Below are 27,413 nucleotides of genomic sequence, written 5' to 3'. Positions count from 1 at the left end.
GAGTCCTCTTTCGGTTCGGTCAGTCAAATCCACCTAACAGTTACCTCGTTCACCTAACATTTTACCAGTTCTTCACATTTTACACAGCTTCAGATATTTTACTGGGGGGGGGGAGACCCCTCGGCCTCTAAGAGTTGGCTCCTATTCCCTACACCCACAGGTCTCAGGTTGGTTACAACATAAAAAAGAAAAAAAATACACATTTGTAACCCCGCTCCCACAACATTAAAAAACGGCATTAGATGTCAAACAGCCAAAGGCCTGGTTAAAAAGGTGCGTATTTGTGTGACGTCTAAAGCTACAGTGGTACCTGGACTTACGAAGACGATCCATTCCGTGGCAGTCTTCGTAAGTCGAAATTTTCTGTTGTCCAAGCACCCGTTCTGCGCATGCACGGAGCGCAATTTTGCGCTTCTGCGGAGGCGCAGAACGCACGTGCGGAGAAAAGACTTCCGGGTTTGTCGACTTCGGAAGTCGAAACCTTCAGAAGTTGAGTCGTTCGGATGTTGAGGTACCATTATATACAAAGGGTGTTTTTTTTACAAACTATGTATGAATTCTCTTATGTTTAGTGAGATTGGAGTACTGACTGAAGCTCTTTCCACATTCCACACACTGATAGGGTTTCTCCCTGTATGAATTCTTTGGTGGGAAGTGAGATTGGAGTACTGACTGAAGCTCTTTCCACATTCCACACACTGATAGGGTTTCTCCCCTGTATGAATTCTTTGATGGGAATTGAGATTGGCCTTGTCATTGAAGCTCTTTCCACATTCTATGCATTTATATGGTTTCTCCCCTGTATGAATTCGTTTATGGGAAGTGAGATAGGAGCTCGTACTGAAGCTCTTTCCGCATTCCATACACTGATAGGGCTTCTCCCCTGTATGAATTCTTTGATGGGAAGTGAGATGGGCGCTCGTACTGAAGCTCTTTCCACATTCCATACACTGATAGGGCTTCTCACCTGTATGAATTCTTTGATGGAAAGTGAGAGAGAAGCTGTAACTGAAGCTCTTTCCACATTCCACACATTGATAGGGTTTCTCCCCTGTATGAATTCTTTGATGGGAAGTGAGATGGGCGCTCGTACTGAAGCTCTTTCCACATTCCACACACTGATAGGGTTTCTCTGCTGTATGAATTTTTTGATGGGAAGTGAGATTGCCACGCTGACTAAAGCTCTTTCCACATTCCCAGCATTGATAAGGTTTTTCCCCTGTATGAATTCTTTGATGGGAAGAGAGTTGGGAGCTCTTCCTGAAGCTCTTTCCACATTTCACACACTGATAGGGTTTCTCCCCTGTATGAATTCTTTGATGGGAAGTGAGGTCAGAGCTCCGACTGAAGCTCTTTCCACATTCCAAGCACTGATAGGGTTTCTTTCCTGTATGAATTCTCTGATGGGAACTCAGAGAGGAGTTCGTACTGAAGCTCTTTCCACATTTCACACACTGATATGCTTTCTTCCCAATGGGATTTCTTTGATGTAAAGTGGAATTTGAACTATTTCCACATTCAAGATATTGATACGGCTTCTCCATTGTGAGGATTTTGTCATGGTCATCCTTGTTCTTGATTTCCATTCCATCGCTATCTGCAATGAAGAGAAATGGATTAGAGCCTCGGGGAGAAATTAAGGTAGAATACTTGTTAAGACTGGTCATAGAGGAATATCACAAGTGGGTTAGATGGATAGTTTCACTGAAGGGCTGGGTGCATTAATTAATGGGGATCAACTGACATCCTTAGGGGAACCTGTGATTCGATAAGCCTGGCTCTTCTCTTGAATGGATTTTGTTTGGCTCCATCATGGCATCCCCTCCATTTCCAATGTCACTCTTCTCTTTTGGCAACCAAAGACTGACAGGAGCAAAAACAGAAACTGAAAACCTGAAAGAAGCTACTTCAACTTCCCTAAGAACTCTGAAGTTTACATTTAAATGGCCTGGGCAGTTGAGACCAGGCTGATCCTTGTTTAATAAGCTGCAACTGGAGGAAGATCATTCAAAGAAAAAACAGTAATTTACTGTTCAAGGTTTATTGTGGTAAAATTGAAATCCCAGGTGTTGTATGGGAGCTGTTGAATTCTGTGAAAATATATGATGTTCGCTCACTGGAAGGACAGATCGTGAAGCTGAGGCTCCAATACTTTGGCCACCTCATGAGAAGAGAAGACACCCTGGAAAAGACCCTGATGTTGGGAAAGATTGAGGGCACTAGGAGAAGGGGATGACAGAGGATGAGATGGTTGGACAGTATTCTCGAAGCTACCAACATGAGTTTGACCAAACTGCGGGAGGCAGTGCAAGACAGGAGTGCCTGGCGTGCTATGGTCCATGGGGTCACGAAGAGTCGGACACGACTAAACGACTAAACAACAACAACAATATGATGTTCATCACAGAGAGCTGTTTTGAATTTAAAAAGAGATATTATGATTCCACAGGGAGCCTTACCAAGAGAGGCCACGATCCCACAATTCTCCGCCATGACGTCCTTATGCAGAGCTCTCTGGTTAGGATCCAGCAACGCCCACTCCTCATCCGTGAAACAAACAGCAACATCTTCAAAGCACACTGGACCCTGAAAGAAAAAGGGAAATTACTTCTTCTGAGACAGCATAAGTATGATCTGCTACACAATGTCCTATTGTTTCCTTCCTGTTAATTGCTGTGTTGTTTCAATAGGATTGATTTGCTGCACATTTTAATTATGGATGCTTATTTTACCCTTTAATTGAATTATTTAATTCTGCGTTTTAATTTTGGGTGTTCATCTTTGTGTAAATAGGTGGTACTCCTCCTTGTGTTTTTCAAGTCATTCTGCCTATGCAAGCATTCCAGTTTGCCTGATGGAAAGATCCACTTTCTCCTCTCCTCATGTCCTGTTCCGGGGAATTCCCTCTCAGTGCCCTAGAGCCAAATTCAAGGGGGTCATGGGGTCATGGAGAGGGGGAGGAATGGAGGGCAGGCCCCATATTGCAGCGGACAGGGCTGGTTAGGTGAATCCTGACCACTATTTCTAATCATCTGTCCACTGCTTAGAAGCCTATTTGTAGCATTCTATGATGAATATAGAAATCTAGCTGACATTCCTGCAATGCAGGGGGTTGGACTTGATGACCCTTGGAGTCCCTTTCAATTCTAGGAATCCATGAAAACTGCAACTACAGATGAATGCTACATGGGACATTGAGAAGGCTGGTGTCAGAGTTATCTGGGCAGGAAATCCCACAGTTCACAGCTGGAGTTTACTCTTTCTTAGCAAGAACACAATATTCACAGACTGGGCTGAGTTTCAGAACAGGAGCTCATTCCCTGAGCGTCTGTCAGTTTGCATTTCTTAGTACAGAAAGTATTGATCTGATGTGTAGTGATCTTTCATATTCTAATTAATTCAAGAGGGTTCTGGAAGCTTCTCTGCATAAAAGAAACAAGCAGAAGGTTCCTGATGTTTGGGATCTTCCTTTGGAGAAGCTGAGTAGAGCTGGGTTAAAGTGGTTCTCTTATCTCTTCTGTTCTGTCATGGTGACGATGAGAAGAGGCCAGAAGGAGCCTGGGTTTCACATACTCTTTCTATCTCTGTTCCTTCTGGTGTTCTGTATATAGTATGCTTAGTGTTAAGCTTTAGACTTATTATGTCATGTAAGTAAAGTCTGCTGCAACTGGATTTCTTATGGACAGTGCCAATTTGCTAACTATACATTGGAGTTCTGCTCTGGATCAATATTGAGCAGAATTCCATGACAGGGTCTTCCTCTATGAACTCAGTTGCCGAGAGTCAAAGCCCCTGGCTCCCCAAAGCTTTCCAAGTCCCATCCTCTCTGGGGTTTCTGGCAAGCGATTGAACAGTGCAGCCTGCCTTTGCTCCTCCATTGTCAGACGTCTCCTGGCTCTGAGAGACAAGCAGGGAGGGTGGCTTCTGGAAGAAGGATAGGGAGCCACCGGTGGCTCCTCCTTCTCCTGACTCACCTCTGCCTCTCCACCTCCCTCCTCCCACTCACCTCCTTCCTCTTCTGCCTCATTCTGGACTGCATTCTGTCACAGAGTCTCCCAGCTCACTAAGCCCTGTTACCCCTTCAGCTTCTGACATCTCCTCTTCCCAGGCTTCTCCCTCTTCTCCCTCTGACCACCCATCCTTCTTCTACCTCCACTTCTTGGGCTCTGAGCCACCTTCCCTTCCTGGTTCCCCAGGTGCATCCTCCCACCATTCCTCTGTGCCCAACCAGTCCATGACATTGCTCCATCTCTCAGCCTCTGTCCCCACAAGGCAGCTTCCCCTGACCTGATCTGGTTCCACAGCTGCTGTTTCCCTTCTGCCCCCATGAAAAGACGGATCAAGAGCTCTTGCCGGAATCATTCTGTCACCTGGAAGAGAGAAAAGGTAAGCAGGATGCCAGGATGCCATCTGGCAAGGGAAAAAAGCCAGAATAAAAATGGAAAACCTGATAAGACCAAAGGAATCTGGAGGATTTGCGCTCCCAGACCTGAAAAGGTATTATGAGGCAGCTTGCTGGAGCTGGCTTAAAGAATGGATACTCCTAAAAAACAAAGAAATTCTGAATTTAGAGGGTTGGGATAAAATATTCGGGTGGCATGGCTACCTGATGTATGGAAAAACTCAAATACATAAGGGGATTAAAAATCACCTAATAAGGAAAGCTCTACTGGAGGTTTGGGAAAGAACTAGCGAAATAATTATAGATAAAATACCCGGATGGGTCTCTCCAGTAGAGGCAAACACTACACTAAAATTAAATAAGGGAAAACCCTGGTTAACTTATAGAGATGTAATCGAAGAAAAGAACGGGAAGGTTACCTTAAAGGAATATGAGGAACTTAAGAGGACTGGGCTAAGCTGGTTGCAATTTTTCCAACTGAAAGCGACATATGAAAAAGATATAAAAACCAGGGGAATTGGAATCAAGATAACAAAATTGGAAAATGAGATATTTCAAAGTAATGAGAAAATAATTGCTAAAATGTATAGAATGTTGGGAAATATAAATACAGAAGAAGAAATAAAGGGGAAATGGATGCTAAAATGGGGAAAAGATCTAGGGTACGAAATACCAGAAGAAAATTGGAAGAAATTCTGGATTAAAGATATAAACTTCACTGCATGTTACACATTAAGAGAAAACTACATAAAAATGCACCATAGATAGTATATGGTTCCAGAAAAATTGGCAAAAATGAATAATCCCTTTAGTAATAAATGCTGGAGGTGTAACAGCATTCATACATGGTGGGCATGCCCAATGATTAAAAAATTATGGGAATTGATCCATGAAGAAATTAAAAAAAATATTAAAAATATCCCTTGTTAAATATCCCTTGTATCTTCTAGGTATTCTAAATAACAATATACCCAGTGAGAAAGTAAATATTTTCATGTATGCATCAACAGCTGCAAGACTGCTAATTGCGAGTAAGTGGGAAAGTGTAAACATCCCAACAAAAGGAGAATGGATAGATAAAATGTGTGAATATTTAGAACTAGTAAAATTAACTGATATAATTCGTCATAAATCTAAAGATAAAATTCAAAAACAATGGGAGTGTCTAAATGAATACTTAGGGAAACAAGGTCTGGGGGCAAAAATCTGGTTGTGTCTAGAATAACCCTACTGGAATTAGTAAATTCAAGACGAAGGCAACTCCAAAAGACAGATATATATATGTGTTTAGATGAATTACTGTATGGAGTAGCGGTGGAAGTCGAAAAAGCCGTATAAGGCTTTCTTAACCTTTCAATTTTCTTCTTTTTTCTTTCTTCTCTTAAACTCCTTTTCCTCTTTTGCTTTTTACTTTCTTTTTTCCCTTTTTTATTACCTTATCCTGTTTTACCTTTTTTTATTTCCTTTTCTCTCTTTCATTGCCAGATTTCTTCTTTTATATGAAATAAGTAATTGAAATAAGTAATTGTGGGACCCAGGTGGCGCTGTGGTTAAATCACAGAGCCTAGGGCTTGCTGATCAGAAGGTCAGCGGTTCGAATCCCTGTGACGGGGTGAGCTCCCGTTGCTTGGTCCCAGCTCCTGCCAACCTAGCAGTTCGAAAGCACGTCAAAATGCAAGTAGATAAATAGGTAGGAACCGCTACAGCGGGAAGGTAAGCGGCGTTTCCATGTGCTGCTCTGGTTTGCTAGAAGCGGCTTTGTCATGCTGGCCACATGACCTGGAAGCTATACGCCGGCTCCCTCGGCCAATAATGCGAGATGAGCGCGCAACCCCAGAGTCGGTCACGACTGGACCTAATGGTCAGGGGTCCCTTTACCTTTACCTAAGTAATTGTTATGTAACCAATCTTCGTAGATGTAAATGTATGTTTTGTTTGCGCATATGTATTTTTTACCTGAATATCAATAAAGGTTTTTTTAAAAAAAAATTTAAAAAAACAAAGCATCTCTAACTACATTTCGTATGTTTGTTGTACAGAAATACATCTCCCCTCCTCTGGACCCTTGGCCCCAACAGCCACCCCACTCCCCCCCCCCTAAAAAAAAACAAGATGAAAAGAACCCACCGATTAGTTGGAAAACCAACATTATGAGAACAAATGGAGAAAAACCACCTTCCTCCTTACCCAGTGGCCTCTCTCTGGTGTCCAACGGAGGCCTCTCTGCCTTACAGGAATCCAGGTCCATTTCTGCAAAATGATCATTTTCCTGAAAGAACCAACAAGGATTCAAAACAGAGAAGGAATGGTGAGAAATATTAAAAAGAGAATGACAAAGACAAATACATTTCATTCCATGGATACCTTCCCAGAAAAAGAATGGGTCATCAGTATAGCATTATGGGAAGTTCTCTGTCCTGTTTGGAACCCCTTGGGAGTATCCAGAGGAAAGTCTCTCTCACCTGCTTTCTCTCCTCTGCCTGACTCAGGAGGAAACCTTCGGCCAGGGCCACCGCCTGGGAACTGGTCTCCGCTCCGCATTCCCTCACCCAGCTCTCCATCTCCGGGGGAAGGACAGCCAGGAACTGCTCCAAGATCACCAGGTCCAGCATCTCAGCTTTCGTGTGCCTTTCTGGCTTCAGCCACTGATGGTCAAGGTGGTAGAGTCGGCTGCAAACCTCTCGGGGTCCTTTGGCCTCCTGGCATAACTGCCTCAACTTCTGGCTCTGCACCTCTGAGCGGAGGGTGTCCTCCTCACCCAGGATCTTCTGCACTGGGTTTTCCCAGAATCCCCCACTGGTCCCAGTTTGGATGCCATGGCCTCTTCCTGCTTCAGGGCCAGCTGAGTCTCGGTCATCCATCTGTGCTCTCAGGAAGCCTCTGAGAGATCCCTTTGGTCTTCTGCCAAGTTCTGTCTGTTGCAATGAGAAGCTCTACCAAATCCTACAAAACAAAGTTCTGTTACAAAAGTTGTATAATATCAGAAGGAAATGGTTCCCTGAAGCAAGCATGGATGCGTCTTGCTAGGAACCAGGGCTGGACTGCACTACAGCCCAAACCATAGTTATCTTTCTGAAAAGAAAGAGGATGAGGAAGAGGGGAAGAAGTAAGTCTCTAGCCCTCTTGCAATGCAAAATGTGGAGGCAACTGAAGGGATTTCTGGGAGGTGAATCAGCCTGCTTTGTCCTGCCTTCCAATCAATGCATGAAGTCAGAACTGACTGACAAGGGAGTCATTTCTATCTTGTGAAAAATGGATGCTTGGCTTTAGTGGGTGGTCCAAACTTGGGGGTCCTCAGGAGTTGCTCCCCATCCCACCCCCCTGCTTCTGTCTCATTTTCTTGCACTTGGACTCTCTGCCTCTCAAGACAGGCTCCTGGGGTGGGGTCCCTCTTTCTTTGCTCTGAAGGCCAGGTACGTATCTGGCCAACCCCCTGAGGGAGAAGTGGATGTGGCCCAAGGTATCTCCCTTGAAATTTAGGCGGGTAATTTATTATTATTATTATTATTATTATTATTATTATTATTATTATTATTCTGTTAGACAGCTTAACACACACACACACACAGCCATTGATGCCAAGGTCCCTGGAGGCTCAGCGAGTAGCAGCGCCCATTTCCGTCTCGGCTGCTTTTCCAGCAACCATCCCTTTGGGACAGAGAGGATGTGGTCCTGGGATGCCATGCTCTGGGTGCGAGGGGATTGCTGCAGTGGCCTCCGTGTGGAGCTGCCCTTGGAGACGAATGGGAAACTGGTCCCAATGCAGCAGCCAGACTATGGGCTGGGATCCCTCTCTTTATTCCTGGCCTCTCTCTCCCACCTTTCCTCCCTCCCTCCTCCTAGTGGGTATTTTAATATTGGGGGGGGGGACTAGTCCACCTCCAATTCCAGCTTTGAAAAACCATTTGCACGTTTCCTCTGTTGTGCAATGACGCTGAGTGACGTCACACAGAGTTAAACTCCCAGGGACGCATTTGTCCGAAGAAGGGAGATTTGGTGGGAGTTTGGGATCCTCTGATCTCCAGGAAGGAGAGCCTTGCAGACCTCGCCCCTCCTCCCTGGCTGGACCCTCTCCTCCCTGACGTGGCTTTGCCCCCCCCCCAGCATTCCCCCCCTGCTGCAGCCCTGGGACCCCCCCATCTCCCCACTGCACGCTCTGGAGAGAGAGGGTGGGAGGGGGGAGGGAGGGAGGGAGGGAGGGAGGGAGAGAGGGAGGGAGGGAGAGAGAGAGACTCACCAGATCATCCCAGGAGGGAGGGGACAGCGATGCAGCCCTTGCAGGAGAGACAGCAAAGCAGGAAAGGAGGACTGGGGAGGGAAGGAGGGGCCTTGGCTTTGGAGGACCTGCCCCCCTGCTTCCTGTCCTCTCTAGGAAGGCAGCTCGGTTCCATTTAACCCTTGCACAGCCGAGTCCACCCAGCTCAGCCCTCTCTCGCTTTGCTGCCCCCCCTCGGCTACGCCTATATGGGAAGAGATGCTTTTTGGGGGGGATTTTGGCTTCTCCCTCCCTTGGCCAGAAAGTGGAGGAGAGAGAGAGAGAGTGGGAGAGGGAGGAAGAGAGAGCCGTCCTTGGAGAGCTTTTCTCCTGGGTCCGGATGGGGGGGAAGGAGAGGAGAGGAGAGGAGAGGAGAGGGAGGGTCGTGTTGGGTCTTCCTGGGAAGCAGCAGCATCCCAAGTCCCGAGGTTGGGCTGCAGGTGAAGCTGGTGGGAAGCAGCCAGGTGGCCTGGCAGGGTCACGGGGGGGGGGAATGGCTCTCTTCCTGAAGGCTCTGGGTCTCCATCGGACAGGTCCGACCCGAGGGCAACCAGCTCCATCGGGCAGCATGGAGGGAGACACACCAGGTCTGACTTCACTGTCGCATCCTTCATTCCAGAGGGCCTTTCTTTCTTCCAGAGACATTTCTGGGGGACAGTCTCATCTTTTACACCATTATTTCAGCTTCGAGGTCCTACATGATTCCCTTAGTCTTTGGGCACACACTTTATTAACAGGAGGTGACAGGACTGTGACAGGACACACACACACACACACACACACACACACACACACACACTGCTGTTTACATCAGCAGGAAGCAAGGAATCTCATCCTAGAATTCAGGAGTGAAGTTCAAAATAAATAAATGCTATTCCCATCATAAATGAGTAATACTTTCTTATGCATGCTTTTTCTGTCTAGTAATTATTATGCATGATTTTTATGCTAATATACAAAAGTTTCCCCTTCCAGAAATACTTAATTGCGAATTCAAGGGACACTATAGTCTTTACAGAAATGACAGCACAGCTTTCCAGATTAGTTACCTGGCAGTGAGATAGTTGGCAGAATGGCATTGGGCTCACTAAGATGCCAACTTCTACAGGAATCAGTTGCTTGAGCCTTTTTAGCACTGTAATACCATTTTAAAATGGTGTTTTTGTTTTCATGGGACAGCATTCAATTTCGTTGTACTATGTAGAATAACAATAAAGTTATATCTATCTAAAAAATTTTTTAAAAAAGATTGATTTTTAAGTAATGGCAGTGTGAGAGCAAATACTCTACATCTGCCAAGCTTTCAGGAGCAGGACTAAGGGCTGGAAGGAAGCCCCCCCCCCCGATTCCCAAAGGTTGAGGAGAAAGGGTCTATCTCCCATCTTGCTTATCAGTTATTTCCACCTAAGAAATGGGAAGAAAGCAGCTGCTCAAGCTCAGCGCGGGGTTTGTTGGGGTGGAGATTAAAGAGCTGACTATGGTATGATTTGTCAGCAATATATATTTGTTATGTATTTGTTTAATTTGTGTACATGAGTTTCTCTGCTAGTCCTGTAACTACCTTTCCCGCTCCTGGGCGATTCAAATGGGTGCGGTGACAGTTGCTATTGGTTAACTTGTTAGCGCAATTTGGATCCTCACTCTGATAGGTTCCCACCAAAATCTAAATGTATCCTTTCCCCAACCCCTGCTCCTGAGAGTATAAAAGGAGCTCACCCTTTCCCTCCAGCCAGTCAAGATTCCTACTGCAATAAAGAAGACTGTTCCTGTTATACTTGACTCCTAGCAGTTCCTTGCTAGTATGCTGAATCACTATTCTGAGCTGACTTCACGAAGAGCTGAAATCGCACTCACGACATAACAATATTATTTGTTCTTATCTGGTGGTGAAGTCACATTTGAAACAATACAGAAGCAGTCAAAGGGAATTTGCTAGGAAGATGGCGGCGCATGGAGACACAGCGGCTGGTTGCTCCCTAACTCAGAATTTGGCTTTTTTGTCCTGCCAAAATAAGACTTGTTTATAGTCAACAGGATATGTTATCTATTCGGCTAAGGAGCGAGCACTGCATAAATTGTGAGTGTCTCCGCATCTGCAAGGAATATTTTTTGACTTCAAAGAACCAGGGAGGAAAGAGGCACAGGAGAGACCTCTAAACAGAAGAGAGGTTGCAGGGGAGGAAGGCAACTAAGGCAATTAAGGTTGAAAACACAGCATGATAACTTACCACTTCCCAGCATTTCTACAGCGAATGTGAGATTTTTGGTGAACAAGCTGGAGGAGTGGAAGCTGTGGGTGGCAACTGAGAGAACAGTGAGTGAATGCTTTCTTCTGCTGATTACAGAAACTTGGCTAACACCACTTATACCTGACTCAGCCATAGAACTAACAGGCTATACAGAAGGGGGGGGGGAGGTTTCTGTGTATATGTGAACAACTGCTGGTGCACAAACCACGCCGTGATAGCTAGTCATTGTTCCCCAACTGTGGAATTTATGACGCTTAAATGCAGACCTGTTGTCTTTGTCCATGGAGTTTGGACTGGACTAGATGAATCCCAAGCCGGAATTAAGATTGCCGGAAGAAATATCAACAACCTCAGATATGCAGATGACACAACCTTGATGGCAGAAAGCGAGGAGGAATTAAAGAACCTTTTAATGAGGGTGAAAGAGGAGAGCGCAAAATATGGTCTGAAGCTCAACATCAAAAAAACCAAGATCATGGCCACTGGTCCCATCACCTCCTGGCAATTAGAAGGGGAAGAAATGGAGGCAGTGAGAGATTTTACTTTCTTGGGCTCCTTGATCACTGCAGATGGTGACAGCAGTCACGAAATTAAAAGACGCCTGCTTCTTGGGAGAAAAGCAATGACAAACCTAGACAGCATCTTAAAAAGCAGAGACATCACCTTGCCGACAAAGGTCCGTATAGTTAAAGCTATGGTTTTCCCAGTAGTGATGTATGGAGGTGAGAGCTGGACCATCAAGAAGGCTGATCGCCGAAGAATTGATGCTTTTGAATTATGGTGCTGGAGGAGACTCTTGAGAGTCCCATGGACTGCAAGAAGATCAAACCTATCCATTCTGAAGGAAATCAGCCCTGAGTGCTCCCTGGAAGGACAGATCGTGAAGCTGAGGCTCCAATACTTTGGCCACCTCATGAGAAGAGAAGAATCCTTGGAAAAGACCCTGATGTTGGGAAAGATGGAGGGCACTAGGAGAAGGGGACGACAGAGGACAAGATGGTTGGACAGTGTTCTCGAAGCTACCAACATGAGTCTGACCAAACTGCGGGAGGCAGTGCAAGACAGGAGTGCCTGGCGTGCTATGGTCCATGGGGTCACGAAGAGTCGGACACGACTAAACGACTAAACAACAACAAATGCAGACCTATTTACATCCCCCGAGAATTTACAGTAGTACTGATAACTATAGTATATATTGCACCTGATGTGAACATCAATGAGGCATTGGGTCTACTGCACAGTGCTGTTAACAGACAACAATGCAAGTATCCTGAGGCTGCATTTATTGTATGCGGGGATTTCAACCAGGCAGATTTGAAAGTAGTCCTACCTAAATTCTATCAACATGTAAAGAATGTCAAGCAGGCCTATAAAGCTGAACCTCTGGCGCACCTAGGCCAATCTGACTCCTGTATACATTCCACTGAGGAAGCGGATTCCAACAATACAGAGGAGTATTACAATATGGCCGGCTGAAGCATCTTGACAGCTACAAGACTGTTTTAATGACACAGATTGGGAGGTATTTGCCCAACAGGACGTAGAGACTCTTACTAATAATAATAAAAAATAATAAATGTTTATTTATACCCCGCCCTCCCCAGTCAAAACCGGGCTCAGGGCGGCTCACACCAATAAAATTACAATAAAACAGAAAAAGCAATTGATTAAAATACGGAGGAAGTGTTGGATTACCAGACATCAGGTTCTGCACTGACAATGTAACACAGAGGCGCCGGATAAAGATCTACCCAAAGAGGAAGCCCTGGATGACAAGGGAGGTCCAGGGGTTGCTAAAGGCAAGAAATACTGCTTTTAGGAGTGGAAATACGATGCTGTATAGCTCAGCCAGAGCGGATTTAAGGAGAGGTATCTGGGTGGCCCAAAGAGGTGTACAGTGGTGCCTCACTTAACGAATGCCGTGTAAGACGAATTTTTCGCTAGACAAATGGATTTTGCGACCGGAGGTTGCCTCGCAGGACGACGAGGTTTTCTATGGCCGCACTTCGGCTCCGGGGTTCAGAGCCGAAGTGCGGTGGTGCGGGGGCTGCAAAGGCAAGGAGCTGTGTGCCAGGCGTCTGAAGGAAAGCAGCCCCCGCACTGCCGCACTTCAGAGGATCGGAAGTCAAGAGGGCAACCAAAATGGTCAAAGGCCTGGAAACATGCCTTATGAGGAACGGCTTAGGGAGCTGGGTACGTTTAGCCTGGAGAAGAGAAGGTTAAGGGGTGATATGATAGCCATGTTCAAATATATAAAAGGATGTCATATAGAGGAGGGAGAAAGGTTGTTTTCTGCTGCTCCAGAGAAGCGGACACGGAGCAATGGATTCAAACTACAAGAAAGAAGCTTCCACCTAAACATTAGGAAGAACTTCCTGACAGTAAGAGCTGTTCGGCAGTGGAATTTGCTGCCAAGGAGTGTGGTGGAGTCTCCTTCTTTGGAGGTCTTTAAGCAGAGGCTTGACAGGCATATGTCAAGAATGCTTTGATGGTGTTTCCTGCTCGGCAGGGGGTTGGACTGGATGGCCCTTGTGGTCTCTTCCAACTCTATGATTCTCTGATTCTATGTCTCCTTCTTTGGAGGTCTTTAAGCAGAGGCTTGACAGGCATATGTCAAGAATGCTTTGATGTTGTTTCCTGCTCGGTAGGGGGTTGGACTGGATGGCCCTTGTGGTCTCTTCCAACTCCATGATTCTATGAACTAGCAGGAGTCTTCACTGGGATTTTAAACCGATCCCTAGCCCAGACTACTGTCCCATCTTGCCTGAAGTCTTCTATTATTGTTCCAGTACCAATTCAATCCGGAGAATCTGAACGACTTTCGTTCAGTAGCACTCACACCCATAATCATGAAGTGTTTTGAAAAGCTGGTACGACATTATGTTATTGCCTGCCTACCAGAGGGATTGGACACATTCCAATTTGCCTATAAAACGAAAAGATCAACAGAGGATGCAATGGCAATTGCCCTCCAAGCTGTTCTTGCACATATGGAGCAGTGGGGGAGCTATGCCAGACTGCTTTTTGTAGATTTCAGCTCGGCATTTAATACCATTCTACCATGATGTCTGATGTCTAAATTGGGAAACCTGGGGCTCCTGCTATCACTCTGTGGGTGGATACTGGACTTTCTTTCAGATCGCTCCCAGAGGGGCCGGTTGGGCCCTTATACCTCTAATATGCTTAGAACTAACACAGGAACACCACAGGGATGTGTGCTTAGTCCGCTCCTTTGTACTCTTTATACGTATGATTGTGGCGTATGATTATACGTATGATTGTCAAATTTGCAGATGACACAACAGTGATCGGGCTCATCTCTGATAGGGAGGGTGAAACGGACTATAGAGATGAGGTGGAGCGGCTGACAGAGTGGTGCAGAGTTAATAACTTGCTCATAAATACAAAGAAAACAAAGGAACTTGTGGTGGACTTTAGGAGACGGAAGAACGAGGTCCAGCCACTTTTGATTGACGGAATCTGTGTGGAGAGGGTAACAACGTTTAGATTTCTAGGCATTGAGTTACAGAAGGATCTGTCCTGGAGTGTTAATACAAGGGGGCTTGTGAAGAAGACACAGCAGAGACTGTATTTTTTGAGAATTTTAAGGAAAAACCATCTTCCACAAAAGCTGCTGCTTGCCTTCTATCACTGTGCCATACAGAGCGTGCTCACGTACGGTTTATGTGTGTGGTACGGAAGCTGTACTTCCCAGGACAGAGCAGGGCTGTGTAGAATTATTAAAACAGCAGAGAGCATTATTGGCTGCTCACCCTCCACCTTAGAACAAATCTACACCACCAGGTGCCACAGAAAAGCACTAGATATATCAAGAGATCCAACGCACCCTGGTCACCATTTCTTTCAGCTCCTGCCATCGGGACGGAGATATAGAACTATGCAGGCAAGAACGAGCCGTCTCAGGAACAGTTTCTTCTCTAGAGCGATTTTGGCCCTAAATGGAAAGTCTGGACTTTGAAGTCATCTTATTTTACTTGTTATATTGTATTGTATTACATTGTTTTAATTAGTGTTTTGTATTAATTTTGGATTATGTGGAATGCTTTATCTCAGCGGATGTGGTAACCAAGTAATTTTGTTGTTCCCACAAGGGGACAATGACAATAAAGATTATCTTATCTTTTATTCAGTCTCACCAGCAATTATGTGTGCTGAACACACAGAAACCCATAGATAATGTGAAATTACTGTGAGTCTCCAAATAACACTCCACACATGCAAGCAGATTAATGGAATAGGACACATGATTTCCCCACCTCCTTAAAAAAAAATTACTTAGATTTATCTTCATGGTACAAAAGATAATTTCAAAGAAAGCAATGGTTACAAGAGTAAACAACAAATAACTTGTCCTGATGGAATTGTAGACTTTCATCCTGCAATATGTTAACGTTTCATTTGATTAGTCTAAAAGATCACGACACAATTCCCCATAGTGCTGGATGGATTCCTGCAACAGTCTTAACAATATACTGTAGGTATTCAATAAACATTGGCCATGTGTTATAAAAGGAATATGGATTGTGTTCCCCCATCTTGATTACCGTGGGAAAACAATATTTAAGATACATAAATTGTGGTCCATGGGGTCACGAAGAGTTGGACACGACTAAACGACTAAACAACAACAAATTGTGGTGCCCAGAACTGAACATAGTATTCTAGGGGGGATCTGACCAAGGCAGAATAAAGTGGTACTATTTTTAGGGACCCAGGTGGTGCTGTGGGTTAAACCACTGAGCCTAGGGCTTGTTGATCAGAAGGTCGGCGGTTCGAATCCCTGTGACGGGGTGAGCTCCCGTTGCTTGGTCCCAGCTCCTGCCAACCTAGCAGTTCGAAAGCACGTCAAAATGCAAGTAGATAATTAGGAACCGCTACAGGAAGGTAAACGGCGTTTCCATGTGCTGCTCTGGTTTGCCAGAAGCGGCTTTGTCATGCTGGCCACATGACCTGGAAGCTATACGCCGGCTCCCTCGGCCAATAATGCGATATGAGTGTGCAACCCCAGAGTCGGTCACGACTGGACCTAATGGTCAGGGGTCCCTTTACCTTTACCCGTTTATTCTTGCCTTTGATCTTTGACCCGTTTGGTGTCATCTGCAAATGGGATGAGCATCCCCCCAGTTCCTTCATCCAAGACATTTATAAAGACGTTGAACAACAATGCAGCACCCCTCTTTTCAGTTTTCCCCAGGATGATGAGGAACCACGAAGGAGTCCTCTTTCGGTTCAGTCAGTCAAATCCACCTAACAGTTACCTCGTTCAGCCAACATTTTATACAGCTTCAGATATATATATATATATATATATATATATATATATATATATATATATATAAAATTCATCTTGATTCATTTTGCACACATGAAAAAACAATACATTGGAGCAACAACAACAAAAAATACAAAATACAAAAATACAAAAAAGAGAAAGACAAAAGTGAAAAAAGCACAGGAAAAGAAAAATGCCAAAAAATACAAAAAAATATAATAACCTCATATAATCTTCATAACATTTTAGACTTCCCCGGTTCCCCCCTCATTGATTCCCTATTTCAATTAATCAAAAAGCAATATTCACAATATTAAATAAACAAAAAAAATTATATATATCCTTATAATCTATTAATTATATCTCCCCTTAGTTTAAATTTTACCAGCAATGAAACTCCATTTTAATATTTCCTCATCCCTCATAATCTTTATAATCAATCTAATAGCAATTCATTCCCCCCTTCCCCTGGACCCAGATTCCCCAGATGTCTCAGCGAATTCCATATTTCCTACCAGTGTCGGACTTTCCCAATCAATCCAGCCTAAAATCATACAGTTAGCCTTTTTAACCCACTCCCACCCTTTCCGAAAACTTCCACCAATATTTTTTAAACCAACTCTGTTTTCCCACTTCTCTTACTGCTTCTTTCTTCCCATTTTCCCAGAGATTTCCTTGCACTCCCTCTCTCACTGGGAGTGCAATAGTCCCCCCTGGTTCTCCCTTGAGGAGTTCTTTATTCAGATCCAAATTCTGTTCCACATCTCCCACTTGTGGGACATTCTGCCAGCCTTCTTCCTCCTCTCCTTTGCAACTTTTAAATTCCAAATTATTAATACTGTCTATTATTTGTGGGTTTTCCTCCAATTCCTCCAAACAGGTCTCTTCTCTTTCCACCTCATTTTCCTTGCTGCACCGTGCATCACTTAATTGTTTATTAATTTGTCACAATTCCTTATTATTCTTGACCAGTTCATCTTTAATGTCCAAAAGTTCCCAATAGAGCTTCGGCCAATATAAGTCTTGTGATGATGTTGAGTCTGCCATCGGTCTTGCCTTCTCAGATCCCATGGGAAAACAGGAGATAACCAATCCGGAAGTGGCAGGAATCAAATTTCCAAATAGACACCATTTTAAGTCCAGTTATGGCTATTCCACTCCATTTTAATTCTTTTGTTATAGCTCCGAATTCTAATTCACAGACTTAAGCACCTCTTCAATATCTCTTTGTAAATTAATCCAATCCAATTGACAATAAAATAATCCAATCTTGATAGCAACAAAATTATAAATCCATTCACTGGTCTCTCCAGGGACCCAGATCCAGCTTCCTGGTGGAATTTTTAACTCCCTTAAAAGTCTTGCAGGCAATTTACCTCAGTTCAAACCTCTCTCCCCCAAGCCTGCTTCAGGGGAACATTTTAGCAGTCCAATTCCCGGTAAATTGATTGCTTCCTTTCACCTTTCCTGCTAAGCGGTCAGGTTACTGCTTCAAAGCAAATCAATGTGGGAGACCAACTTCCGTTTTTAGAGTCTCCCACCGTGACCAATTCATTAAGATTATTTAGCCAATCAAATAATCGTTTTACTCACGATGTCCAAAATCAGCAGAATTTTCTTTTTCTTTAGGAACAATCCACCGCTCTCCGCTGCTGGCTCAGAGCTTCACTCCGAGAGGGTAACAATGGCGCTCGATGGCCGGCGGCACCCCACTCGCTTCGGAGCTCCTAACAGGGCTTACCGGGGAGTAAAGGGGTCGCTTTTGGGGCTCTGCCGAGTAACTTCATCTCCAGAAAGCTCTATCTGGAGCTCTTTTGGGGGCCGCGTCGCTCTCGCGGCTCTCCCCTCCCCCTCTCGGAACCCGTTCCCTCGGACCTCGAGGGGAGCGTTGCCGCGCAGCGCTGGCAGTAGGCCAGAAGTCCCACGGCTTCAGATATTTTATTGGGGGAGCAAAGACCCCTTGGCCTCTAAGAGTTGGCTTCTATTCCTTACACCCACATGTATCAGGATGGTTACAAAATCACAATATGAAATTACACACAAAACATGCAATCCCCACCTCCCTACCACATTTTTAAAGGGCATTACATGTCAATCAGCCAAAAGGCCTGGTTAAACAGGTGTGTTTTTCCCTAGGGCTGAAAGCTGTGTAATGAAGGATTTTCCACCCTTCATATGAATTCTTTGATGGCAAGTGAGAGAGAAGCTGTTACTGAAGCTCTTTCCACATTCCACACACTGAAAGGGTTTCTCCCCTGTATGAATTCTTTGGTGTGAGGCGAGGTGGCCACTCTGACTAAAGCTCTTTCCACATTCCCCACACTGATATGGTTTCTCCCCTGTATGAATTCTTTGATGGGAAGTGAGAGAGAAGCTGTAACTGAAGCTCTTACCACATTCCACACACTGATGTGGTTTCTCCCCTGTATGAATTCTTTGGTGGGAGGTGAGATTGGAGTTCTGACTGAAGCTCTTTCCACATTCAATGCACTGATAGGGTTTCTCCCCTGTATGAATGATTTGATGGGAAGTGAGATGGGAGCTCGTACTGAAGCTTTTCCCACATTCTAAGCACTTATAGGGTTTCTCCCCTGTATGAATTCTTTGGTGGGAAGTGAGATGGGAGCTTGTACTGAAGCCTTTTCCACATTCCAAGCACTGATATGGTTTCTCCCCTGTATGAATTTTCTGATGGGAGTTCAGAGAGGAGCTGGTGCTGAAGATTTTTCCACATTCCAAGCACTGATAGGGTTTCTCCCCTGTATGAATTCTTTGATGGGAAGTGAGATTGGAGCTATCAGTGAAGCTCTTTCCACATTCCACACACTGATAGGGTTTCTCCCCTGTATGAATTCTTTGATGGGAATTGAGAGAAGACTTATCAGTGAAGCTCTTTCCACATTCCACGCACTGATAGGGTTTCTCCCCTGTATGAATTCTTTGATGGGACGTGAGACTGTGGCTTTGACTAAAGCTCTTTCCACATTCCACACACTGATAGGGTTTCTCCCCTGTATGAATTCTTTGATGGGAACTGAGACTGTGACTGTGACTGAAGCTCTTTCCACATTCCACACACTGATAGGGTTTCTCCCCTGTATGAATTCTCTGATGGGAAGTGAGACTGTGGTTGTGACTGAAGCTCTTTCCACATTCCCTGCATTGATACGGTTTCTCCCCTGTATGAATTCTTTGATGGGAAGTGAGATTGGAGCTCGTACTAAAACTCTTTCCACATTCCATGCACTGATAGGGTTTCTTCCCAATGGGATTTCCTGGATGGGGAGTGTAACGAGAAACTTTTCCACATTTAAGATATTGATACGGCTTCTCCATTGTGGGGATTTTGTCATGGTCACCCTTGTTCTTGATTTCCAGTACATCACTATCTGCAATGAAGAGAAATGGATTAGAGCCTCAGGGAGAAATTAAGGTAGAATACTTGTTAACAGTGGTCATAAAGGAATAACACAAGTGGGCTAGATTGATAGTTTCAATGAAGGGTTGGGTGCATTAATTAACGGGGATCAACTAACATCCTTAGGGGAACCTGTGATTAGATCAGCCTGGCTCTTCTCTCGGATGGATTTTGTTTGGCTCCATCATGGCTTCCCCTCCATTTCCAATGACAGTTTCTCTTTGGACAGCCAAAGACTGATGGGAGGAAAAACAGAAACTGAAAACCTGACAGAAGCTACTTTAACTTCCCTAACAACTCTGAAGTTTGCAGTTAAAATGGTCTGGGGAGTTTAGACCAGGCTGATCATTGATTAATAAGCTGCAAATGGAGGAAGAACATTCACAGAAAAAAGCAGTAATTTACCGTTTAAAGATTTTGTGGGAATATTGTAATCCCAGGTGTTGTATGGGAGCTGTTATGATAAATATATGATGTTTATCACAGAGAGCTGTTTTGAATTAAAAAAGAGACATTATGATTCATAGTCAACAAAAGAGTGGCAAAAGCTGTACTGGGATGCAATCTCAAAAATGATAGAATGATCTCGATACGAATCCAAGGCAGACCTTTTAACACCACACTAATCAAAGTTTATGCACCAACTACCGGTCTAGAGGAAACTGAAATTGACCAATTCTATGAATAATAATAATAATTATTATTATTATTATTATTTATACCCCGTCCTCCTCAGACAAAACTGGGCTCACACCAATAAAATTACAATAAAACATAAAAGAAAGAAAAACAATTAATTAAAATACAGGTTCAAATAAATTTTAAATTTTAAATTTTAAAATTAAGCCTCATTTTAAAATGGCCCAAAGCAAAACCATAAGAGAGGAGAATATAGGGGTCAGATTGGGTCCAGGCAAAGGCCAGGCAGAACAGCTCCGTCTTGCAGGCCCTGCGGAAAGATGTCAAATCCCGCAGGGCCCTGGTCTCCTGTGAGAGAGCGTTCCACCAAGTCGGTGGCCAGTACTGAAAAGGCCCTGGCCCTAGTTGAGGCCAATCTAACCACCTTATGGCTCAGGATCTCCAAAATTTTGTTAATTGTGGACCTTAAGTTCCTCCACGGGGCATACCAGGAGAGGCTGTCCCCTAGGTACAAGGATCCTAAGCCGCATAGGGCTTTAAAAGTCAAAACCAGCACCCTAAATCTGATTCTGTACTCCACTGGGAGCCAGTTCAGCTGATAAAGCACTGGATGAATGTGGCCCCATGGCAAAGACCCTGTAAGGTGCCTCGCTGCAGCATTCTGCACCAGCTGGAGTTTCTGGGTCAGCTTCAAGGGCAGCCCCGCGTAAAGCGAGTTACAACAATCAAGCCTGGAGGTGACCGTCGCATGGATCACTGTGGCCAGATCAGGGCGAGAAAGGTAAGGGACCAACTGCTTAATACGGCGGATATGGGAAAATGCCACCTTAGCTGTGGCTGCAACCTGCGCCTCCATGGAAAGGAAGGCAGTGAAGGTTACACCCAAGCTCTTGACAGAAGGCGCTGGCACTAATTGAGCCCCCGCAAGAGATGGGAGTTGGCCCCCCAACCCCATGTCGACCCGACCCAGCCAGAGGACCTCTGTCTTTGAAGGATTTAACTTCAGCCGGCTCCCACGTAGCCATCCAGCCACAGCTTCCAAGCACCCGGTCAGACTTACAACACCTTCTAGAAATGACACCAAATAAGGGTGTTCTTCTCATTACAGGGGATTGGAATGCTAAAGTGGGGAATCAAGAGATAAAAGAAACAATTGGCAAGTTCGGCCTTATATAGTTCAAAACGAAGCAGGGCAAAGGCTAATAGAGTTCTGTCAAGAGAACAAGTTGGTCATCACAAACACTCTTTTCCAACAACACAAGAGACGACTCTACACATGGATATCACCAAATGGGCAGCATCGAAATCAGATTGATTATATTCTCTGCAGCCAAAGATGGGGAAGCTCTATACAGTCAGCAAAAACAAGACCTGGAGCTGACTGTAATTCAGATCATCAGCTTCTTATAGCAAAATTCCAGCTTAAACTGAAGAAAGTAGGAAAAACCACTGGGCCAGTAAGATACAATCTAAATCAAATCCCTTGTGAATACACAGTGGAAGTGAGGAACAGGTTTAAGGATTTAGATTTGGTGGACAGAGTGCCTGAAGAACTATGGATGGAGGCTCGTAACATTATACAGGAGGCAGCAGCGAAAACCATCCCAAGGAAAAGGAAATGCAAGAAAGCAAAATGGCTGTCCAACAAGGCCTTACAAATAGCGGAGGAGAGAAGGCAAGCAAAATGCGAGGGAAATAGTGAAAGATACAGGAAATTGAATGCAGACTTCCAAAAAATAGCAAGGAGAGACAAGAGGGCCTTCTTAAACGAACAATGCAAAGAAATAGAGGAAAACAACAGAATGGGAAAAACCAGTGGAAGTGATGATATTCCAGCTGAACTATTTAAAATTTTAAAAGATGATGCTGTTAAGGTGCTACACTCAATATGCCAGCAAGTTTGGAAAACTCAACAGTGGTCAGAGGATTGGAGAAGATCAGTCTACATCCCAATCCCAAAGAATGACAAACCTAGACAGCATCTTAAAAAGCAGAGACATCACCTTGCTGACAAAGGTCCGTACAGTTAAAGCTATAGTATTCCCAGTAGTGATGTATGGAAGTGAGAGCTGGACCATAAAGAAGGCTGATCGCTGAAGAATTGATGCTTTTGAATTCTGGTGCTGGAGGAGACTCTTGAGAGTCCCATGGACTGCAAGAAGATCAAACCTCTCCATTCTGAAGGAAATCAGCCCTGAGTGCTCACTGGAAGGACAGATCCTGAAGCTGAGGCTCCAATACTTTGGCCACCTCATGAGAAGAGAAGACTCCCTGGAAAAGACCCTGATGTTGGGAATGATTGAGGGCACTAGGAGAAGGGGACGACAGAGGACGAGATGGCTGGACAGTGTTCTTGAAGCTACGAACACGAGTTTGACCAAACTGCAGGAGGCAGTGGAAGACTGCCTGGCGTGCTCTGGTCCATGGGGTCACGAGGAGTCGGACACGACTAAATGACTAAACAGCAATAATGATTCCACCGGGAGCCTTACCAAGAGAGGCCACAATCCCACAATTCTCCTCCATGACGTCCTTATGCAGAGCTCTCTGGTCAGGATCCAGCAACGCCCACTCCTCCTCTGTGAAATGAACAGTGATGTCCTCAAAGCACACTGGACCCTAAAAGAAAAAGGGAAACGTCCTCCTCTGAGACAGCATCAGTATGATCTGCTACACAATGTTCTGTTGTTTCCTTCCTGTAAATTGTGGTGTTGTTTCAACAGGATTGCTTTGCTGCACATTTTATTTATGGATGCTTATTTTATTCTGTGTTTTAATTATGGCATTCCTCTGTGCAAATATGTGGTACTTCACCTTGTGGTTTTCAAGTCATTCTTCCTACGCAAGCATTCCAGTTTCCCAGATGGAAGGATCCACTTTCTCCTCTCCTCGTGAGCTGTTCTGGGGAGTTCCCTCCCAATGCCCTAGAGCAGGGGTCAGCAACCTTTTTCAGCCGGGGGCCGGTCCACTGTCCCTTAGACCATGTGGTGGGCCGGATTATATTTGGGGGGGGTTGGGGGGGAATGAACGAATTCCTATGCCCCACAAATAACCCAGAGATGCATTTTAAAGAAAAGCACACATTCTGCTCATGTAAAAACACGCTGATTCCCAGACCATCTTTGGGCCGGATTGAGAAGGCGATTGGGCTGCATCCGGCCCACGGGCCTTATGTTGCCTACCCCTGCCCTAGAGCTAAATTCAAGGGGTTCATGGGGGCATGGAGAGGGTGAGGAGTGGGGGGCAGGCTCCATTTTGTAGCAGATGGAGTTGGTTAGGTGAATCCTGGCCACTATTTGTAATCCTCTGTCCACTGCTTAGAGGCCTATTTTAGCATTCAATGATGAATATAGAAATAAAGGAAGCCTAGTTTGGATGGCCATCTGTCTTGGATGATCTAGCTAAGACTTCTGCAATGCAGGGGGTTGGACTTGATGACCCTTGGGGTCCCTTTCAACTCTAGGACTCCATGAAAACTGCAACTACAGATGAATCCTGCTGGCAACATTCAGAAGGCTGATGTCACAGAGTTATCTGGGCAGGAAACCCCACAGTTCACAAGAACACGATATTCACAGACTGGGCTGAGTTTCAGGAGCTCATTCCCTGAGTGTCTGTCAGTTTGCATTTCTTAGTACAGAAAGTATTGATCTGATGTGTAGTGCTCTTTCATATTCTAATTAATTCAAGAGGGCTCTAGAAGCTTCTCTACATAAAAGAAACAAGAAGGTTCCTGATGTTGGAGTTATTCCTTTAGAGAAGCTGGTTTAATGTGGTTCTCTTATCTCTTCTGTCAAGGTCCTGCTGACTATGAGAAGAGGCCAGAAGGAGCCTGGGTTTCACATTCTCTTGCTATCTCTGTTCCTTCTGGTGTTCTGTATATAGTATGCTTAGTGTTAAGGTTTAGACTTATTATGTCATGTAAGTAAAGTCTGCTGCAACTGGATTTCTTATGGACAGCGCCAATCTGCTAACTATTCATTGGAGTTCTGCTCTGGATCAATATTGAGTCAAATTCCATGTCACAAACTCAGCTGCTTAGAATGAAGGCCCTCGGCTCCCCACAGCTTTCCAAGTCCCCTCCTCTCTGGGGTTTCTGGCAAGCGATTGAACAGTGCAGCCTGCCTTTGCTCCTCCATTGTCAGACGTCTCCTGGCTCTGAGAGACAAGCAGGGAGGGTGGCTTCTGGCAGAAGGAGAGGGAGCCACCGGTGGCTCCTCCTTCTCCTGACTCACCTCTGCCTCTCCACCTCCCTCTCACCTCCTTCCTCTTCTGCCTCTGATTCTGGACTGCATTCTGCCACAGAGTCTCCCAGCTCACTAAGCCCTGTTAGCCTTTCAGCTTCTGAGACCTCCTCTTCCCAGGCTTCTCCTCTTCTCCCTCTGACCTCAACCTCCATGCCTTGGCCTCTAAGACGTCTTCCCTTCTTGGTTCCCCGGCTGCTTCCTCCCACCATTCCTCTGTGCCCAACCAGTCCATGACCTTGCTCCATCCCTCAGCCTCTGTCCCCACAAGGCAGCTTCCCCTGACCTGATCTGGTTCCACAGCCACTGTTTCCCCTCTGCCCCCATGAAGAGGTGGATAGGGAGGTATTGACAGCGTCATTCTGTCACCTGCAAGAGAGAAAAGGTAAGCAAGATTTCAGGAGTCCCTGCTTCTCTCACAGGTGAAACAGGGGATCTCTATCACAGGTGGGCCTTTGGAAAGCCTTACCTGCTGAGAGCATTTGGATGTTTGTGCCCATTTCACATGTTAGTTGTGCAAAAATACACCTCCCCTCCTCTGAACCCTTGCTCCCAACTCCCCCACCCCACCCCAAAAAAACAAGATGAAAAGAACCCTCAGATGAGTTGGAAAACCAACAGAATGAGACCGAATGGAGGAAAAACCACCCTCCTCCTTACCCAGTGGCCTCTCTCTGGTGTCCAATGGAGGCCTCTCTGCCTCACAGGAATTCAGGTTCATTTCTGCAAAATGATCATTTTCCTGAAAAAGAAACAAGGATTCAAAACAGAGAATGACAAGAAAGATTATAAAATGAATGTCAAGGCCAACAGCTTTAAGGGTGTTAGATCTCATTCCATGGATGCCTTCCCAGAAAAAGAATGGGCCCTTAGTGGAGCATTATGGGATGTTCTCCGTCCTGTTTTGAGCCCCTTGGGAGTATCCAGAGGAAAGTCTGTCTCACCTGCTTTCTCTCCTCTGCCTGACTCAGGAGGAAACCTTCGGCCAGGGCCACCGCCTGGGAACTGGTCTCCGCTCCACATTCCCTCACCCAGCTCTCCATCTCTGGGGGAAGGACAGCCAGGAACTGCTCCAAGATCACCAGGTCCAGCATCTCAGCTTTCGTGTGCCTTTCTGGCTTCAGCCACTGGTGGCAAAAGTGGTGGAGTCGGCTGCAAACCTCTCGGGGTCCTTTGGCCTCCTGGCAGCAGAACTGCCTCAACTGCTGGCTCTGCACCTCTGAGCAGAGGGTGTCCTCCTCACCCAGGATCTTCTGCACTGGGTTTTCCCAGAATCTCCCACTGCTCCCAGATTGGATGGCATGGCCTCTTCCTGTTCCAGGGCCAGCTGAGTCTTGCACATCCATCTGTGCTCTCAGGAAGCCTCTGAGAGATCGGAAGGAACCCTTTGGTCTTCTGCCAAGTTCTGTCTGTCTGAATGAGAAGCTCTAGCAAATCCTACAAAGCAAATACATTGTTCTGTTACCGAATTTGTAGAATATCCGGAGAAGAAATAGATTCCCTGAACAAGCATGGATGAGTCTTGCTGGGAACCAGTGTAGGACTGCACCACAGCCCAGACTCTGAGCTATCTTTTTTAAAAGGAGAAAAAGGAGGAGGAGGAGGAGGAGGAGGAGGAGGAGGAGGAGGAGGAGGAGGAGGAGGAGGAGGAGGAAGCAGCCTCTAGCCCTCTGAAAAGGAATACTGCAATGCAAAATGTGGAGGAAACTGAAGGGATTTCTGGGAGATGATTCAGCCTGGTTTCTCCTGCCTTCCAGTCAATGCATGAAGTCAGAACTGACTGACAAGGGAATCATTTCTATCTTGTGAAAAATGAATGTGTGGCTCTAGTTGGGGTCCTCACCCGGGGGTCCTTAAGAATTGCTCTCCCCCCACCCGCACTTCTGGGCACATTTCTCCTCTGCTTTTGTCTCCTTTTCTTGCACTTGGACTCTTCGTCACTCTCAAGGCAGACTCAAGGCGGGTAATTTATAATTATTATTCTGTTAGACAGCTTAACACACACACAGCCATTGATGCCAAGGTCCCTGGAGGCTCAGTGAGTAGCAGCACCTATTTCCGGCTCGCCTGGTTTTCCAGCAACAATCCCTTTGGGACAGAGAGGATGTGGTCCTGGGATGCCATGCTCTGGGTGCGAGGGGATTGCTGCAGTGGCCTCCATGTGGAGCTGCCCTTGGAGACGAATGGGAAACTGGTCTGCAATGCAGCAGCCAGACTATGGGCTGGGATCCCTCTCTTTATTCCTGGCCTCTCTTTTCCACTTTTTTCTTTGGGGGGGGGCAGTCCACCTCCTCGTCCAGTTTTGGAAAACCCTTTGCACATGTTTCCTCTGTTGTGCAATGACGCTGAGCGACGTCACACAGAGTTAAAGTCCTTTGTTTGAAGAAGGGAGATTTCGTGGGAGTTTGGGATCCTCTGATCTCCAGGAAGGAGAGCCTTGCAGACCTGCCCCCCCCCCTGGCAGGACCCTCTCCTCCCTGACTTGGCTTTGTGTCCCGTCCCCGTCCCCCGCCCCCCGCTGCAGCCCTGGTACACCCCGCCCCCCCCCAGGAGAGAGAGAGAGAGAGAGAGAGAGAGAGAGAGAGAGAGAGAGAGAGAGAGAGAGAGAGAGAGAGAGAGAGAGAGAGAGAGAGAGAGAGAGAGAGAGAGAGAGAGAGAGAGAGAGGAGACTCACCAGATCATCCCAGGATTGAAGGGACAGCGATGCAGCCCTTGCAGGAGAGACATCAAAGCAGGAAAGGAGGACGGGGGAGGGAGGGAGGGGCCTTGGCTCTGGAGGACCTGGCCCCCCTTGCTTCCTGTCCTCTCTAGGAAGGCAGCTCGCTTCCTTTAACCCAGGCATCCCCAAACTGCGGCCGCCCTCCAGATGTTTTGGCCTACAACTCCCATGATCCCTAGCTAACAGGACCAGTG

General features: G+C 45.7%; 2 protein-coding genes across 2 annotated transcripts in view; both read right to left on the bottom strand.

Moving 5' to 3' along the window:
- The window catches only part of LOC148686093 (zinc finger protein 213-like), a 36,601-nt gene extending 27,776 nt beyond the window's left edge, over positions 1-8,825 (bottom strand). The window contains exon 1 of the mRNA XM_088668959.1: positions 8,640-8,825. The gene's annotated coding sequence lies outside the window, so the exon portion shown is untranslated. The remainder of the gene's footprint in view (positions 1-8,639) is intronic.
- Positions 1-27,413, bottom strand: part of LOC118085582 (uncharacterized) — a 193,969-nt gene that overhangs the window by 34,787 nt on the left and 131,769 nt on the right. The window contains exons 3-7 of the mRNA XM_060274116.2: positions 25,161-25,242; positions 24,787-24,869; positions 22,749-22,875; positions 18,603-19,588; positions 544-1,454 (exon numbers count right to left, since the gene is read on the bottom strand). Of these exons, the coding sequence (XP_060130099.2) occupies positions 544-1,454; positions 18,603-19,588; positions 22,749-22,875; positions 24,787-24,869; positions 25,161-25,242 (2,189 nt within the window). The remainder of the gene's footprint in view (positions 1-543; positions 1,455-18,602; positions 19,589-22,748; positions 22,876-24,786; positions 24,870-25,160; positions 25,243-27,413) is intronic.

The sequence above is a fragment of the Zootoca vivipara genome, chromosome 4 (assembly GCF_965207765.1).
Source record: "Zootoca vivipara chromosome 4, rZooViv2.hap1.1, whole genome shotgun sequence".
NCBI lineage: Eukaryota > Metazoa > Chordata > Lepidosauria > Squamata > Lacertidae > Zootoca > Zootoca vivipara.
Note: the sequence above shows the minus strand (reverse complement) of the source record. Positions and strands in the feature narration are given on the sequence as shown.